This window comes from Melospiza melodia, chromosome 4 (genome assembly GCF_035770615.1).
Source record: "Melospiza melodia melodia isolate bMelMel2 chromosome 4, bMelMel2.pri, whole genome shotgun sequence".
Lineage (NCBI taxonomy): Eukaryota > Metazoa > Chordata > Aves > Passeriformes > Passerellidae > Melospiza > Melospiza melodia.
The window spans coordinates 9,321,468-9,339,570 of record NC_086197.1 but is presented as its reverse complement, the minus strand read 5'-3'; the positions used below and the strand labels follow the sequence as shown (position 1 = coordinate 9,339,570).

General features: G+C 37.0%; 1 protein-coding gene across 1 annotated transcript in view; it reads right to left on the bottom strand.

Annotated features, from left to right (window-relative positions):
• SEMA3A (semaphorin 3A) overlaps positions 1-18,103 on the bottom strand; it is a 165,447-nt gene that overhangs the window by 61,130 nt on the left and 86,214 nt on the right. The window contains exon 5 of the mRNA XM_063153781.1: positions 6,048-6,141. Within this exon, the coding sequence (XP_063009851.1) occupies positions 6,048-6,141 (94 nt within the window). The remainder of the gene's footprint in view (positions 1-6,047; positions 6,142-18,103) is intronic.

The following is an 18,103-nucleotide window of genomic DNA, read 5'->3' as shown; positions in this document are numbered from 1 at the left end:
TACTGGCAAAGGGCAACAGCTAAGGGAGAAAATAAACGAGGTCATTCCCTGCTACCCTGACCCCCACACAATTCACAGTGAACAACTGAACTAAAAATTGACCTGTGATACTCCAGCCCATAAATGGCACATACACAGCCTGGCTGGAGATGGAACTCATCCCAGTGTGTCCCTCCTCAGCCACAGAGGAGACAGAGGGAGTACGGAGAGAGAGACTGACTAAATTCAGGAGCAGGTCAAGTTAAATACCTGCCAGCTGGAGGAGAGTGTAATAATAATAATAATGACATTGTAACGAGAGCCACAGAAAAGAACCAGGGATCAAAGTACAGCACATATCTTTCTGACATTAATTTACAGCTTGTCCATGAAATCACTCCGAATCAAAAATGCTAAAAATGCATTTTTTTAGGACTGTGTTCTACATCTGTACGTGAAATGAGATAACCTACTCTATGCTGGTAAAATGGAATTAAAGAGCATTATTCCTTCCAGCTACTACTTTCAAACTACCCATATTACACAGGTCCCTTGTGTAAAAGACAAGTTTGAGGATAAAATAACTCTTTCTTTAGCTAAGGTAATACATTTTTCATGGTCACGATGAACTCTACCATATCCTCATTTTAAAACACCCTTTTAGGAACATTTTTATCATTTTCATGGCAATTTTAGGCATTTCCATGGCAGGACAACCAGATCCAAGCATGCCTACTGCATATCACTGTCATCTTTTTCCCTGAACACTGACACCATGAAATCACCAAGTGAACTAGAGTGGCTCTGCAGCCATATGGTAGCTGTGAAAGTCAGGAGGGGTGAAAACATGATAGCGGAAAGGCGTGGAAGTGAATGAATTCACAGCAGAGATTAGAGGCAAATAGACCAGTCATGCCCAGCAGGAGGTGTAATCAGAAGGGAAACAGAACAGCATATCATTAATTAACGATTTACCATTCTTCTGTGTCATTTTCAACTTTTTTTTGAAGGGGAGACAATCACTTAATTATAGTTATTATTATGTACAGAGTATGCAGCTGAGATTTTAAAGATCATAAAACCTTTTTGCCTGTGAAAAGGGCTTTGATGCTATGCTTAACCTTTCTTTAACCTTATCTTCATTTTCTTGTCTTTCAATCCCCAGAGAGTTCTGATAAATCAATAGAAATCAAAGGGGAAAGGAAAAACCAACAAGGGCTATTTTTCTTCTTAGTTATCAACAGATCTAAAGGTCAATCAGTCAAGAAAAAAATCTATATTTAATACTATATTGCTAAAATTTAACCAAACGCAATTTGAAAATGAATGAAAATTATACATTTGAAATATTTAGAATTGTAAGGTTGTTTTGACACCTTGGTTTCTAACTTGATATATAAAAAACACAGGAAATTAACATATTTTCCAGGCTGGACTCAGCTCAGCCCAAGAGGACACTACAAGGCTCTTGTGGCTGATACTTTTTCTTCAACGGTGACAGGATAAAAGTTTTGCCAATAACTGGCTTCAGCATGTTTAAAATGAGGAAGGGTCTGTAGAAAACTGTCTGACCTTTCTATTCTCCCTACTACAGCCCCCACAAGTTTCAGTGTACCCAAACCAGTGCCTGCAGTTTGAACTGATCTGCTGTAGTCATGCAAAAAGGGGATTTTGACTTCTTCCAGACAGAAATACCAAGGAATACCATTTATTTTTGTAAGGCTTTAGATAATTTTTGCAAAATTCAGGGTGAGCCTCAAGTCATGTCCCAGATGTGCACATCCTTTGAGTTAGTGCTATGCAAAAGCTATATGAGGATTCTGCCTCCTGTCTAGATAGAAGTACATTCATCTTTATTTCCCTGTGCATACTTTCTTTTGGACTGAAATTCACTCATTGCTAGTCTGGAAAATGATTCTTTGATGTCACAGATAATCTTCACTGTGTTACTTCTACTGTCAGCAGTTTAAAAAGAAGTTTTATAAACTTTAAGAAGAAAGTGGAAATTAATAGTTTGAAAACTGACAAACATTTATCGAAGGGAAAGAATAAAGGAGAAAAAAAAAAAAGAAAAAATTAGTCAATTTGTATTTCCAGCCCAGCAGCACAAAGGAACCACTGTCCAGAACTAAAGGATGGCCTTCAGTTGTTTGCATAAGTAAAAAATATCTTTTGGACCAAAATCACCTATTGTAAAGGAGTAGCATGATGACACACAAATGTAAACAGAGATACATATATTGACTTTACTGAATAAAGAGGCAACAATTAAAGTCCATAGTAATTCTGATTTTTGGAGGGGAGGAAACTTTTACACAAACAGCACAGAACTCTGAATAACTCCCCAAGGTCATGAGATACAAAGATGTTGAAAACTATGCAAAGTGCATCTATTTGATAAATTGTATCTATTTGATAAATTGCTTCTATTCAGCTTTTAAGTAAGATGGCATTCTGAAAGAAAGTAATTTGTGCAGAGTAAAAAACTGTAAACTTTCTTTTCAAAGTAGTAAGGAAGTTGAATGAATGAGGAATGTAGGCAAAGCCAAGCCCTGCATGTCACCATTGCTCTCAATGGTAAAAGGGTTCACAAATGGTTAAAAGGTTTATTCAGTTAAGATTTTCAGACATAGAGGTGGTTTGACTTCACTTCTTTTAAAATCAATAACTAAAATTTCCCAGAAATTACAGTAATTTTAAAATCTCGAACCTCATATGTACTTACTAGTTAATTTCTAAGAAATAGAGTACTAAAGTTCTTAACTAGTGAAAGGCCACTGTATTTCAGATCATATTAATACACATTTGGGAGCATTAAGGCACCTAAACTGATTTTTAAAACTGAAAGATTAAATAAAATCTAAAAGGAATTGTGAATGGTAAAAGAAAAGAAGAAAAAATCAGTGAGTCACAGAAGCATAAAAAGTTTTGAGGATTCTGGATTACCAAAGCTTTTGAAAAACCCAAATGGTCATTTCCCTAAACAAACAGTTGTTGGGACAATGCCGCCTCCTTCTCTGAAGGTTTGTTATTTGTTTTTCAACTGTTCCAATAGAATTCCTTTAGTCTAACACATTCAGTGATATTTTCTCCTGTGATTATATTCCTTGGAAACCATGCTGCTTCTCATTTTCCTCCCACACTGGAATACTCGTGAGTGGTGCCCAGGGATTTCTGGGTCTCCACATTTCATGCATTAGCCCACTCAAATGGAGAGTGTGTAGTTAGCAGCACAGAGATAGGAATGGCTGCACACGGTCTTACATTACTAGGAACCACTTGTATCATGTTCCCAGCTGGCATTTACTTTAGAGTAGGGCAGCAATAACCAACGTTAATGAACAACTGTTAAAAAAATAATGAAAAATGTCTGCAGGTGGATGGAACAAGGAATGTATACTGGAAAAATATTGGAACAATTTAATAATGATGAACTGTTTATTTTCGCTTTGCTTTAGTGTGGCGTTTTTTTTTTTTTTCCAATTACTATTGATTTTTTTTAAGAGAGAGGGAAAACTGAAGATTCTCTTTACACTGGTAAGAGTTTGTTTCAGCTGAAATACAGAATAGGCCTCCTGGGTACTAACGGCTATTTAAGACCTGAAGTTACTTTTTTGCAAATTAACATTTACGTTTTGCCCAAATTCCTGCATTTCACTTACCTAAAATTTACTTTCTAGTTACGGTGTCAAAAACATATTGTCGTTCCACACTTTGCAAAACGTCTGTTTAGTGTTTCTGATGAAGAAGAGAGATAATGTTTCCCTCCTCTCAGCAACCATCTAAATTACTCTTCTCAGCCACTTTTTAACTTTCCTGATAGTTACTTACAATTACGAATTATAACACTGCATTTTAATGAATGCTGGGGAATTCTTTTACATAGCTGCCCTCTTAAATCTTAGATAAACCATGTTCACTAAAGAGGACAAATATTCTGAAGGGGTGGGAGTAGCTGAGTTTCAGCTCAGCCCGGAGAAGAGAAGCAGCAGTGTATCCACGTCCCTGTTGTGACATTTTTGTGTTTAAGAGGCTCCTCTGGCCTGCTTGCCCTCACTCACTGCTTCCCTCCTGTGCTCCCTGCTTTGGACAGCAGCTGGACCAAACCTCTCCATCTCCAGCCATTGCTTGCCCAGTCCATCCCCTGTTTCTCAACTGTTTTGGGGGTGGAAGTTATTTTGCCTTGGGTCATCATTTTACCATAAAAAAACAAGGTGGTTTTGGCAAAGAGGAGTTATTTTTAGGCAAAGAACCAATGGTGAATTTGGCATACGCCCTCTGCAATACACACTCAGCAGAAAAGGGCTGCAGTAAATGCAACATCATAACCACTAATGCAATGTGGCTGTGAGGCAACTATAAGGAGGCAGAGAAAGAAGGCTGCTCATGTTCAGGATGCAGGAATGCTAATTTCAGCTTCTCACTGAGTTTTGTGTGACTGAAGCAGAAATTTTTCATTGGCTCTGAATGCTCGATTTGCACCATTTTCTATTGTGTTTTTACACCCAGTGGCTCTAACTGAAGCCTGATTGAAAACAAATGATCATGCTCAGTCTATTCTTTATTAGAAGGAAATATACATGGAGTGAAAATTATAGTGTCAGGAAGTGGGCTCAAGAAAGCAAAGATGTATTAAAGAGATGAAATCTAAGCCAAGGGAAGTAAGATAATCATATTTGTGACGGACTGAGAGAAAGAAAAAAAAAAAGGAATGTGAAAAGCTAGATGCTGTTGACTTTGTGCAGTTGCATACCAGTTATACCATGTAATACTGGCTTGTCATCATTCTCTTCTTTATTGTATATTAAAGTAAATAGTAAAGCTATTCACTTGAGAGTAGCTCTGTCACAAATTCAAGTTGCTCCAGGCACCAATTTATACACTGGCCTTTTACACACACTTTTTTCCTTTCTGTTTGTACAGGGTACAAGTTGGAGCAAGATGTGGATGTCTTTCCTGTTTTTCCTGTTAAAAAGCATGTGTCCCCAGGTTAGCTCATCACCTGGGATCATTATGGGCTTTTAAGATCAGGAAATGAGGCACACTTAGGACTAAATTTTTGTTGCTGTCTCTTTTGAATAGCTTAATTTTTAAATGCAAAGTAAATAGAATAAGGGCAGACGGTAAGCAAGGCCCTAGGCTAACAATATGGACAAAGGCCTGAATAAACCAATGTATCTCATTATGTGTCATTTCCTGAAGACTTCTAAAATATGAGAATCTCTAATTTTCTCAAACTATTTTTGGATTTGAAGTTGTAATAAATTGCCAGAAAGTTACATGTAAAGATGGTAAAGATAAGGTGGCTACACCTAGGCAGAGGTGTAGGGAAATAAGAATCTGTTTCCTCCAAATTTAGTCTCATAAAACATCCCTTTGCCTTTTTTGTGAAGGTGAAGTAAAGCAATTAATATATTTAATTTAATTAGATAAGTTAAATCAATTAGATAAATTAAATCAATTATTTCAATTAGATTGACACAGTCCAGTTGCTCCGTATTTACATATTCCATGAAATGAAGTATTACCAATTCAGAAACACTTAATTTATTTCTTTTTGATCTGGCCAGGAATTTAACTTTATATACTGTCAGACAGAATCTCTTCAGCTGAAACATCACCTTAGGGCCTGGACCAGGGGCTGTTCATTGATCTCCAGCTTCCATGCAAGGTAAAGCTGGGTGACAGACATTCCTCGGCAGAAAAACTGATGTAAGGAATTATTTATTCCTGCTCTCACTGAGCTCTCAGCTGTGCTGGTGTGACCACCAGTGTGGCCAGCCTGTAAACTGGGTGATTAAAATGCCTCCACCAAGATGTGAGAAGGAAAAACACTTAGTAGAATCAAGGTATAAAGCAGCTCTTGTGGCACCTGAATCTTGGCTTACACCTCAGGACAATTGGGTCAACTGTATTAAAAGTAAACCAGAATTGCTTTAACCTGGAAAAAAATTGCACAAAACAAATGGCTATTGTAGGTGTTGCAAGGAGAAAAAGAAAAAAGCAGAAAACTGGCAAATTATTTACAGTGAATGAACATCTCATTGAACTTGTTATGTGGCACCTACCTACTAAAAGTGAAGCTGTCAGCAGTTTGGGGTCATAAGGGCTTTTCCCCCGCCCATTTTCAAAATGTGACTCTTCCATTCTAAAAATGTTGTCCTGTGAAATAAAAAAAAAAATTAAAAATTAAAAAAAAAATTAAAAAGAAGGTAAAAGCAACATTATTTCATTAAAGAAAACTAAGAAGTAATTTGAACTGTGTTCAAGAAGAGTGCAGTGTATGTGAGTCCCAGTGGGGTTTGTGGCTTCAGGGAAGTCAAATTGCACTGGGTGAGGATCTGGTAAAAGTGCCCATCTCCTAATCAGTATGTGCTGAATGCTGGTCAAAGGCAAAAATACACATAAACAGCTTGTGTCTCTTCTGTTGCACTTCACATATAATTTATTTTCATATTAATTTTCATGGGTTTATTGAATTATTTTTGCTTTCACTGAGAACACAACTGAGTAACAGTAACTGAAGAAGCAGGAATTTGAAACTTTTATCTAAAAAAAAGATAAAATCTATTTTTTACTGACTGTTATTTTCTGAAATGTGCCACCACTGTAGATTAGTACACAACATGGTGCAAATTCTGCTTTTCCTAGCCTGAGTATATCCTCAAATTCAATTTCAATTGCATCAGGAAAGCTATTATTATTACTACTACTATTATTATTATCATCATTATTACTACTACTACTACTACTACTACTACTACTACTACTACTACTACTACTACTACTGCTCCTCAATGCCTCGAGATGACACTTTTAAAATATATAGGCTGAGGGCAAATCATAGGGGAATATAAACCAAGATTAAAAAGGGCCTCAGTCAACACCAAGTCAAATGAGGTAAATAAATCCAAAGCAATGGGCTTTTCAGTACATTTAATTAATTTTAACTGGGGAACCAAGTCTGCCAATCAGACTTGGTTCCCCAGTTAAACCAGAAGAATAGATGCTTTGTGCACAGAAGTCTTCAACATTCACAGAAGACTTGTGAAGACCTCAGCAAAACCTGGGATTTCCATTTCCCACCTGCATTGTGGTTAATTTGCAGATATCTAATTAAGTCAAGGAGCCCCAAAGAGAAGAGATCAACGTCCACCTTGGAAGCAGCATCCTCCTTGGCTCCCTGCCTTCCCCATATTGCTCATCCATACAGTGACCAAACACACTTCCAAACTGTGTTATTTTAAACCCACTGTGTCCATGATTCTGTAAGCCACAGCCTACAGATTTTATTACAGGCTTGTTCAATTACATCACACAAGCATGTATCTGTGTGTATTTATTACATATTTTCAAAAGCACGTGAGATGGAACTCACATTTCCTTCCATTCACTGAAGAAAAAGGTGAAGGGAGAATGAACAGTTAGGAGGACAGCCCTCTATGGCTTACTGCACTGTAAGATAAAAAGGTTGGACACAGCTGAGTGAAGTTTGTTCCCAGAAAATCTCCTAAGGCATGTTCTTGTACATGTAGCCTCCCTGATTATGTTTATACAGTCATCCTGTATCTGTAGTATCTGACACAGTATTAACATTTCTCTCTCTGCTGTTGTCTTTCTTTCTGGTTCTTAATAATCCAGACACATTCCTTGCTTCTCTCCAGTTTTCTGGTTTTGCTCCTTCTAACCAGAGATGAATAAATAATCAAATAGAAAAGCATTTCTGGAATTCTACTGTAGGGTCCATATCTAGATCTTGCACAATAAATAAAAGTAGTAAATTGATGAGAATGCTAAACCTCAACTGCAATAACAGAAGATGCCACTAATGCTACAAGCTATTATTGAAAAATGTTATTATCAATCTACATTTTCTTGGCATTTCTCCTTAGTAGATGGCAATTGCTCAACCTGAATACCAATTAATATCTGATAAGGCTACAGAGTCAGTGGCATGACAGTTAAAGCAGAATATATTCCCAAAATAATCCCATGTGTCATTATAAGACAAATAGGAAACAGATGTGGAAAGTGATTTGGTGTAGGAAGGATCTGATTTTTGACTGTATTCTTCTGGTTTATGTCACTGTAACTCTACTGATATTGGTGTGCAGAAGGCAAGAACAAGTGGAGACCCAGGTCAACCTAAATCAGAGATGATCTACCCTTCTCTTAGTGTTTGTGGAATAAAACATTTGAAATAAGAGGCCTGAAAGGGAAATCCCACAGTGTTTTCACATTTCAGTTAAAGAGCAATGAACAGACACAAACTGTGAGTTTCCAAATTTATGGGTGAGTAACAATGACAATAAATACATCGCTGTTAAGTGCCAAATAAATGTATCATGGTTAGTCTGAGACCCCAGGCAGGTCTGATAAACATGCTGTATGAAGTCCAACCTGTCACAAATAGGGCAACTTGCCCAAACAGCTTTTTGGGTGCAGAAATCAATCCACCTCTATCTACAAACCCACAGAACATACAGGCAACAGAGGAATAAACTCTTCTACATACCACCTGCCATTTTAAAAGACTAGGAAGCAATATGACTTGTGATAGATACTTGATCACACTGGTCACATTTCCACCCAAATTTCATCAGTCTGCCTGGAGATAGCAAAGAACAAGGCTCTGCTCAGAGATTTTGGGGGTCTTTGGACTAGGTGAGTGTGTAGCCCCTCTTTTATACAGTACAGACAAGAGCTGTCAGATGGAAAGAACACACACTGTTTTCAGAAAAATTCTGATCAGTTAATTGCAATTTTGGTGCTTCTTGGGTTTTGCAGTTAATTGAATACAAAGAATGGTACTGCAGTGAGTCAGCAAATGCCTGAGCCACAGACAGCAAAACCCCCTCTGTATTAAACAAATGCTCAATCTCGCAAAGTTTTATGAGGGCTATTACAGAATCAAGGACAGGAATTCATGACAAAGCACGATTGCCAGGTGGGAGAAAAAGTTTCAAGAAATGCAAAAAGAAGAAAGAGAAAAATAAATTCAAAGAAAGGCCTTTGTAACTCAGCCATTAGCCCAATTTATTGTCTAGACCCTTTCATTAGTTGCATTGGCATCCCAAAAGGATATTGCAATGTACTTCAAACCTTTTTTACAGATCCTTGTAGTTAAAACCTTGCTATGGCATGTTTTATGGGTTATTAATCACTAAGTTTATATCTCATTGATGCTTCTTTATAATCCATAGTAAAACCACCAAAAATGAGATCGTTTAGGTCTTGAAATTCCACAAACCCATAAAGACAACAAGTGACTTGCTGGCTCATGATACGACACGAATTGTTTCACCTAGTAAATGCCTTGCATGGAAGGAGATAATGCTTCTGGCTCCTTCAAACATATGTTTTCCTGTAGCAGACAGTATGATAGATGGCAAGATTTAGCCAAAAAGAACTACAGTTAAGTCCTGGAAATGAAGGAAAAAACTGTTGTTATTCCCAATGATCTGCCACTTCCAGGCTCCAGAGACTCACTTCCAAACAGCTGAAATCCTGAAATAATGTGTCAGATCATGACACTGAGTGGTGACAAGACCTTGCTATCTGACTAGACATTTCACATATTGGTATTGAATAGCTTCAGTCAGCCAGTGAGCCAATAAAACACTTATATATATATATATATATATATATATATATATATATATATATATATATATAACACACATATATATATGTATGTATATGTTTATGCATATATATGCTATATATACATAAATATAACAACTCTATACATATTTATACATATATAAATAGGTATATATATACCTATATATATAGGTACATATATATAGGCATATATATACTCCTATTTGTATATGATATATATACCTATATATATGGTATATATGCCTATATATATACACACACACACATATATATGGTATATATATATGGTATATAGCTAGGTATATATATCATATATCATATATATATATACCTATATATAGGTGTATATATATTTTTTTAATTAATTATTTTATTTATTTATTTATTTATGCTCAGTATGATAACCTCTTAAACATTTTTTCTTGTATGTCTGCCTGTACCTAGACCATCCAGTACTGTCTGGAAAACGTAAATTAGCTGTTATTGGTAAATACAGATTTTATTTCCCAGTTTAGTACTAGTGCCTTGCAGGTGAACAAGTGGTCAGTGAGGAAGCACTAACCTACTATCCTAAGTCTGGACAGCACTGACTGCTGAATTTCAGGGAGATTTTTTTCCTGTAACTTTTCTGGCAATTGTCACATCCCAGGACTGCTGAGCTTAATGCAGCAAAACCACTGCTGGTCAATAATGAATAAACACAGTGAAAGCAAATGATCTGAAGAGACTTTGCTGATGGACTGTGTACAGCTACTATGGAGTCAGTACTGGTGTAAATTATGAGGCATGGAACGACAGCAGTGAAGCTCCCCAGCCATTCTAGTGCAATGGAATGAACTCATACCCTTACTCTGCTAACCCCCAAACCATAAATAGAAAGGAGCACATCTCCAGGGTATCTTTCAGAGCTAACTGATTTCCACAAGAAGCTGCTGAACAAAGAATGGTCCAGAAACATGCAATGTGCCAAGAGCCTTAGGAACTATCACAATCTTTGTTTAACAAAAAAGGTGGAGTTAGCCATAACTGTGAGACTTTTTGATGTTGGCATGCCTCCTTGCTATTTACACAGACTCTGTTGTGCTATGATGAAGTATTTAATAAAACAAACTGATCAAGAAAAAAAAAAAAAAAAAGACAAACCCCAAAAGTAACACCCCTGACCCAAAACCTCAGAAAAAAATAGCTCCAAATGATTTCCAGAGTGCCTGGAGCATAACAATGCATCCATTGTGCATTGGAGGACTTTAAAGCCAGTGGCAATGTCTCTTAACCGAGCAAGAAGTTGATGGCATGGAAATATTTTGTTCTCTGCATTGTTCAGTATTGGAAAGTTCAAAAGGCAAAGCTCCACTTCCTGCTCAAGGGAAAAACTTTCAGACTTGTTAAGGTTTGTATTTCTCCCCTCTATGCAGAGGATCAGTTGAGGTGGCTGAATTTGCTGCCCTGGTCACAGCAGAAGGCTTCAGGTCCCTCTGAAGGAGGAGTCAGAGCAGCTCAGAACTGCAGCTCCCAAGGGCAGGACCTCGTCACTGACCACGGAGGAACCTTCATATGAAGTTAGGTCTGAGCTAAGAATGTTTCTGAAATGAACACTGCAGAGGCAGCTGATTAGAGACACCTTGGAGACTTTTACAAAACAAAAATTTGATGATTTTGCTCTTTGGGGTTTTTTCCGCCCCTTTTTTTTCTTTTTTTCTCCTGCCTTCCAATATATTAATAGCAGTGAATTTTTGATTCACCCCCTGCCTGTACAACTTTCTGTGCACACATTAAATAACTACATCAAGGCTATTTCAGAGAGCCTTTTGAGCAAATTTCACTCTGTGAGAATTGATTTATTTATGAATTATGTTACTTTTCAAGAATAATTTTAAGTGAAACAACTGTGAAGGATATGGCTATGTTGTTATTGTTATTATATTTCCTATTTCACACTTAATCTATTGAGTCATGAAAACTGTTAAATATGAGGACTTTGGTTTCAGGTTTGGGAATCATGCTGTTACAGAACTTTTAATGAGAAACTTTTATTAAATGTATCCCCCTGGAATGCTTTATTTTTAAAAAAGTGCAAGTGCAAATAAATATAATGTGAGAAATTATGCAAAAAATACAAATATTAAAACAAATGTAAATGTTGAGGCAAGTGGTAACCATTAGGGAAATAGGTGAAAAGTGATTGAAATAATAATGCAACTGCTTTAAATCATTAATTATTGGAAGAAAAAAAAAAGAAAAAATAATAAAGAATAAAGAAAAAAGAATAAAGAAAAAAGAAAAAAATGCACAGAATGGGCTTCTGACTTTTAGTCTTAAGGCTCCATGTACTAGATGGTTTTACCTGCAACATCTGGAGGACACTGGAGTCTGCAACACCTTTATTACATTTTGTTGTTCCAACCTGAGGCTTAACGGAATTGAATTATGAAAATCAGTTTTAAAATCCTGTGGGAAATCACTCTCACTGACAGATCTTTAGTGAAATGGTGTTCCCAGAGAAAGGACTCCAGCTTGTGTAGGACCTGGAACTGAAACTTTCTGGGATGGCTGTGCTGTGCTGTGCTGTGCTGTGCTGTGCTGTGCTGTGCTAAGGGGCACAGAGAAAGAACTTTGTTGAATTATATATAAATACTCCTTTGTTGAGGAGTATTTACCTGTAAAACTGATCAAGAGCTATGAAGATCTGCCCACCTCTCCATGCCTCCCACAGGCGGCTTGCTCAGTTCCCTCATCACTCCAAGATTAATCTGTGTCCTCTTCTTCAGACTCAAGAGATATTTTTTCCTCTATACTTGTAGATATTTACTGGCATTTTGGTGCCTGAAAATCTTACTTTTGAAATCAAAACAAAAGAACTGTTGTGATGATGACCAGCTCCATGCGTCATTTCTGTAGATTAATGAAAGAAAAACAGATTTCTCTTTCTGCTTTTGTACCTATACATCACTTCTACTGGAAAGTTTTCCTAGCTTCTGATCTTCAGAAGATGCCTTAAAATGCCTATTGCTTAAAATTGTCTATTGACAATTCTGGAAAGCACAAGTTTTGAAAACCTGACTCCCTAGACTGAATTTGGACAATTCACCCTCTCAATAAGTATCTTTCAGTCAATTATCAAACACCCCACACTACTTGGCTTTCTTCTGATATTAAATCTATCAGTATTTATTAATTTACCATACATCTTTGCAAGAAGGGGAATGTTTTCTGTCTGTCTATCTATCTATCTATCTATCTATCTATCTATCTATCTATCTATCTATCTATCTATCTATCTATCCAATTATAATCCAATGAATTTAATGAAAGGGAAAACAGCCAACTGGGCTGTTCAGGAACAGCTGGTTCAATCTATTCATTATTCCTAGCTCATGATCAGTAAGTGCTTCTGCTTCAGATAGGGAGAGAAACCAAGTGCCAGTGTCAAATGGTGAAGACTTGTTCACACCTGAGCATACCAGTCTGCATACTAATATTGGTATTTATAGGAATAATAGCCACTTTCAAATCACTGTGCAACATATGTAAATAAAAGGGAGGGCAGGCACAGTCAAACCGAGCAGATGTTCAAAAAAGATACGTGTGTTTGTGAACTTGCTTTTGCAATATTTCACAAACTAAATTCTCCAGATTTACCTGACTTTCATGCAACAGCTTTTTGGGTTTGGTTTTGTTCTTCCCTGATGATGTCGTTTACCTATTTGCACCAATTTTAAATCTCTGCCTAGTCTGGATAATGTGTTGTAATTCTACAGCAAATAAATGAGCAGAGATGAGTTTCATTGTAGTGCCATTATACTATTTATTGCTTTAGAAATTCCTGCAAGTATAGAGTGATGAGAAAAAAGAAAACAACTCAAAACAAACCAAACACACAGTTAACATGAATGAGATGTTAACCTTGACTGATTAGTAAAGACACCAAAAATGTCATCCCAATGGCATACCAGACACTAGATACCATCAAGGATATTGAATAATTCTCAGAGGACACTGAGAATTAGAATGCCTTTGTATTGCAACTTTCTGGGTTGTCAAGTGTAATACATCACCTAAGATGACTGTCTGGCTCATATAGGATGACCTCTGGAAATACAACCACCACACAATGACTGTCTGTTCCAGTCAGGTTGTTAAGTGGCCTGCATATGTAAGAAATAAGATATACAAACCTAAAACCAGTACACGTAATTGAACTACATAACCTAAAAGTATCCATTCTTTAAGTGTGCTTATTCTTACCCCTAGCATATTTTCCATTAGAAACATTTGGAACAGATTCTAATTGCTTTAGCAGATTCTACTATTATGTTAAATAAATTATTGGGCCGTACTCTATTACATGATTGTACAAGTTTTCTGTGGTTATTTTTAGCATTCAAGACCACTTCTTTCCTCCTTTGTCTTCTGGATTTCCTGTATGTTATTAGACTGTGGTGAGGTCAGGCATCAGAGGAAATAACAGCAGTGCTGACTCCTAGACCCAATGTTTTATGAATTACTGAGCATCAGTGATGTAATGGCAATAAATCTAACCCAGCCTCAGTCTTGTGTCCTGTTGTAAATAAATGAAGTTAGCAAAGGTGTTATTTTATTCAAGAGCCTTCCTGATGAGAACAAAAATGTTTCCCCCAGGGGATTGTTTGTAAAATTGCTTCTGTAATTAGGGTGCTGTTTAACAAGAGAAGGGTTCTCCAGTTTTCCTGGGGAACTTTCAGGCCTGAGTCAAGGATATCTTATTTACAACACAAAACCAACTGCAAATTAGGGAAGCAACATAGAGAAAGGAGTTAGTCAAGTGGTGTTAACATATAAGCATATGGCCAAGATTTTCTAATTTCCCAAGTGATTTTGCACACTCACAAGTTGGGCACCCAATTTAAAACTTGCTCAAGGGCTGTGATTTTCAGCAAATACTTTCTTGGGCAATTTAAAATTCTGATACTTGGAGCTGTTAGTCACTTCTGAAAATGAAGGCATGTGTCTGCACTGCTTTTTATCCTATCTGCCTTTTAATTCCCAGGAAGAAGTCTCTAATAAGAACACATGACCTGAATTAAAGTCTTCAAAAATCTGACTGTAAATGAGTGACAGAATAAGGAGCAAGGCTGGAAGAATACAATTAATTCCTTCTCCCTAAAATAAGACCTTATGAGCATACTTTCAGAGAATTTGTGCCACTAACAAAGGGGCAGAGAAGTACATCACAGCAAATACTGCAACAACTGTTAAGCTTTGTTTTTTCTCTAATATACTGCAATTGATTTGCAGCATTTCATGCAGAAGTGCCTATGCAGTGTCAGAACTAGACCAGTGTTTGACACATATTCAAATTTTTTAAAAGATATAAACAAAGTCTGAAATACAGGAGCTGAAATTCTGACCCTTTGGGCAATTTTGCTTTTCCTGAGGCAAAGCTTAGATCTGAAATCTCTGCAATAAGCACTTCTCTTTCCTCTTTGTTCCCTCCACGTGCTTTCAGTCTTACAGCACCCAGACTTTCTGCAGCCTCATTTCATTTTCCTTCATTAGCAAGTAATAATATCGTCAAATTTTAATAACTGGTATTGCATTAGAGAACAATGCATTTGAAAAGGTAACTTCTATTGTGCACATGGAGACATAACTAACAGCAGACATAATTATAACCTCTCTCTGTGACAAGTTGCAATTATTCCTCATGGCACTGTGTCTAAGAGCAATGCATTTCTTATACTGGTTGGGGAGGGTTTATTAAAAAAGTGAAGAATGTTTGATATTCTTTTCCCAGTGCAACAAAAACTTCACTGACACAGTAACAGATGGATTTAAGTGGTTTTGATTCAGGGTGACTGAAAAAAGTACATTAAAATTCACTTCCTTATTCACTATCTTTCCTGCTTTTCTAGCACTCAGGAGTCCCCAGAAGGGGAGAGAGAGTCAGTGACACTGGCAAGAATATTTGACACACTCAGCTGATATGTCTATGTATATGTATGTTCATAAATAGGACTGCACAGTGTCAGCAGGGCTAATCAGCATCCAACCAGGAAAACCAATTACTGATATTTGTAGTTTTGAAGAAGAAATGCAGCCTTTCATTTAACAGAACTTTGGCTTCAAATCCTGGCACACTATATACTATGGTGTAGTGTACTACAGTATAGTTTACTATGGTTTACTACAGCATAATACAGGCTGACTTTGTTGGTTAAAACAAACTGACAAACACATGAACTGGGGGTTTTTGGGCTGGTTGGTTTTTTTTGTTTTTTTTTTACAAAGAAAGCTGGCATTCTGATTCCTTCATTTTTTCACCCCCTCCCCACCAGATCACAGACATGGCGAGGAGTGGTCGTGGCCATGAACTGAGTTATGCAGGACCTGTGCTCTGCACGGGGTCAAGCACCACAGCACTAAACACCACAGACTGGTGCCATCCCAGATGTGCTGTGATCCCTGACACTTTCATGGGTGTCTTCTCTGGCCCTGCTCTCAGAGTTCAGCATGGAGCCCACCGAAGTCACAGCAAGGTTCTCTTCAAGTTCAGTGAACACCAGAGGAATCTTTCTCATATCCCTTGCCATGTTTACATGTTAACTCGAGGTCATGGCAAATCCTTCCAAATGAATATGAATTAAAACAGTTGTTCTCCATTACCATCAATTTAAAAGGTTTGAACTGATGAATATGTGATTCCTAAAGCTGCATCCGTAACACCACCACCCTTCTGCTTTTTGTCATCATTAACGTAATGGTAATAAACACTGAGAAAAAGAATCATATGTGTTCTTAATCCATACCAATTATTTGTTCTACAATGCAAGTTTAATTTGCATTTATTTAGGTAAATGGGAAATGTTTAACTGCATTTAGCTCTTCATCCATGAAATGTATAATTACACACAAACACATATATCCATAAACAAAAATAATAAGATCTGAAATATTAATCATCTCACCTGCTGTGCCAAATTACCCTTTTAATTTGTTATTCATGAGCAAAGGCACCTTTAGACAATGATCTGGGTTCTCTCCTCAGCAACACTTGTGCAACCCCAGTGAAAGCCAACAGAACTAAAGAGCAAAGTGAGCTTTAGAGATTATCTAGAAGAACAACTATCAGAATGATCCATATGTTTTCTGCATATCCACAACATTGGTGTAACTTTTGAATGACTGGGTTGCTTCTTGTCTTATTTCACAACAAGACTGTTTCCTTGCTTTAACTTAGCCCTGGATCTGGAAATTTTGAACCTAATTGCTAGGCAAGAAACTCATGCCTTGGTATTTATTTAATAAAATCTTCTCAGACCATCTGCAAGATAATGCTGCTCAGTTTTCTATCACCTTGGATGGAAACATTTAAACATTTCTAAAGGAGAAGGTGTTTGTGCTGTTTGAGGCACCTTCTGAACTCTGCTAAGCTTATCTTCTCTTTAGGGACAAAACTTTGTTTACCTCAGATTTGAACACTGATTACAGGCCCCTGAGAAATAGGAGACAGTTTTTGAAACTTTGTCAACCATAATTGGTTCCTGAAATGTAAGTCCCTTGAAGGGGAAGAACTCAGAGATACGGCCTTGTAGGAAAAGTGACCAAAAACCTGGAAGGTGGAGGAGATCCCTTGTAAGACAAGTCTCTCTGGGGCCACACTGTTCATTTAGAGATGCACAGAAAACACGTGGGAATAAAGTGCATCTTTCCCCTTTCCCCTCCTTTTGTATGAAGGCATTAAAATTAACACAAATGGAATTTGAAATATAATAGGCCAGCAGTCTTCCTGTTTCAGGAGGTGTTAGTGGTAGCAGAGAAGTTAAATCACAAGATTGGCATTTTATTCACATATCAATAACCAAGCATCTTCTTCCCCAAAAGCCATTTAGTCCAGGGCACTGTCCTCTCATGTTTCAGTGTTTCTATTCAGCTAAAATAGATCAGAACAACTTGTGCAGTTTATGCAAAGCTGTGTTCATGGTTTCCTTCTGTATCTTTTCACAGAAAGCAATTCTAGCAACACTAGTGCAGTTCATATTTAATAGACCAAATTCAAGGCCTTAAAGTTGTGATTTTTTTTTCTTTTTTAATGAATTATGTCAATGCCTGGTAACAGTCAGAAAAAGCAAATTTCACATACAGAGTTTTTAGGAATGAAATAAAGAACAAAACCAACAGTGTCTTTATGCCTCTTTAACTTCATGCAGTACTGAAAATGAAGGAGTGCCATGCTTTTACAGTCTTCTAACTCAGAAAACATACCCATTGAAGGAAATAAGAAGAAAATAAGAGTATTCTTAGGGGTTTTTTTTCCAAAATGAGAAACTGGCAGGCAGAAGGTTTAAAATAAAATAAAGGGATGTTCCTCCCATGTTGCAATTTGTAGGGCTTGGGATGCTGTGGATACTTAAAAGATGTATGAGCTCAAGAAATGCCAGTACTAATTTATCAAAACCGAGTCATTGAAAAGCATTAAAGACAGAGATTCCACCCCTGGTTCAGGAAATCCCTGAACAAGCAG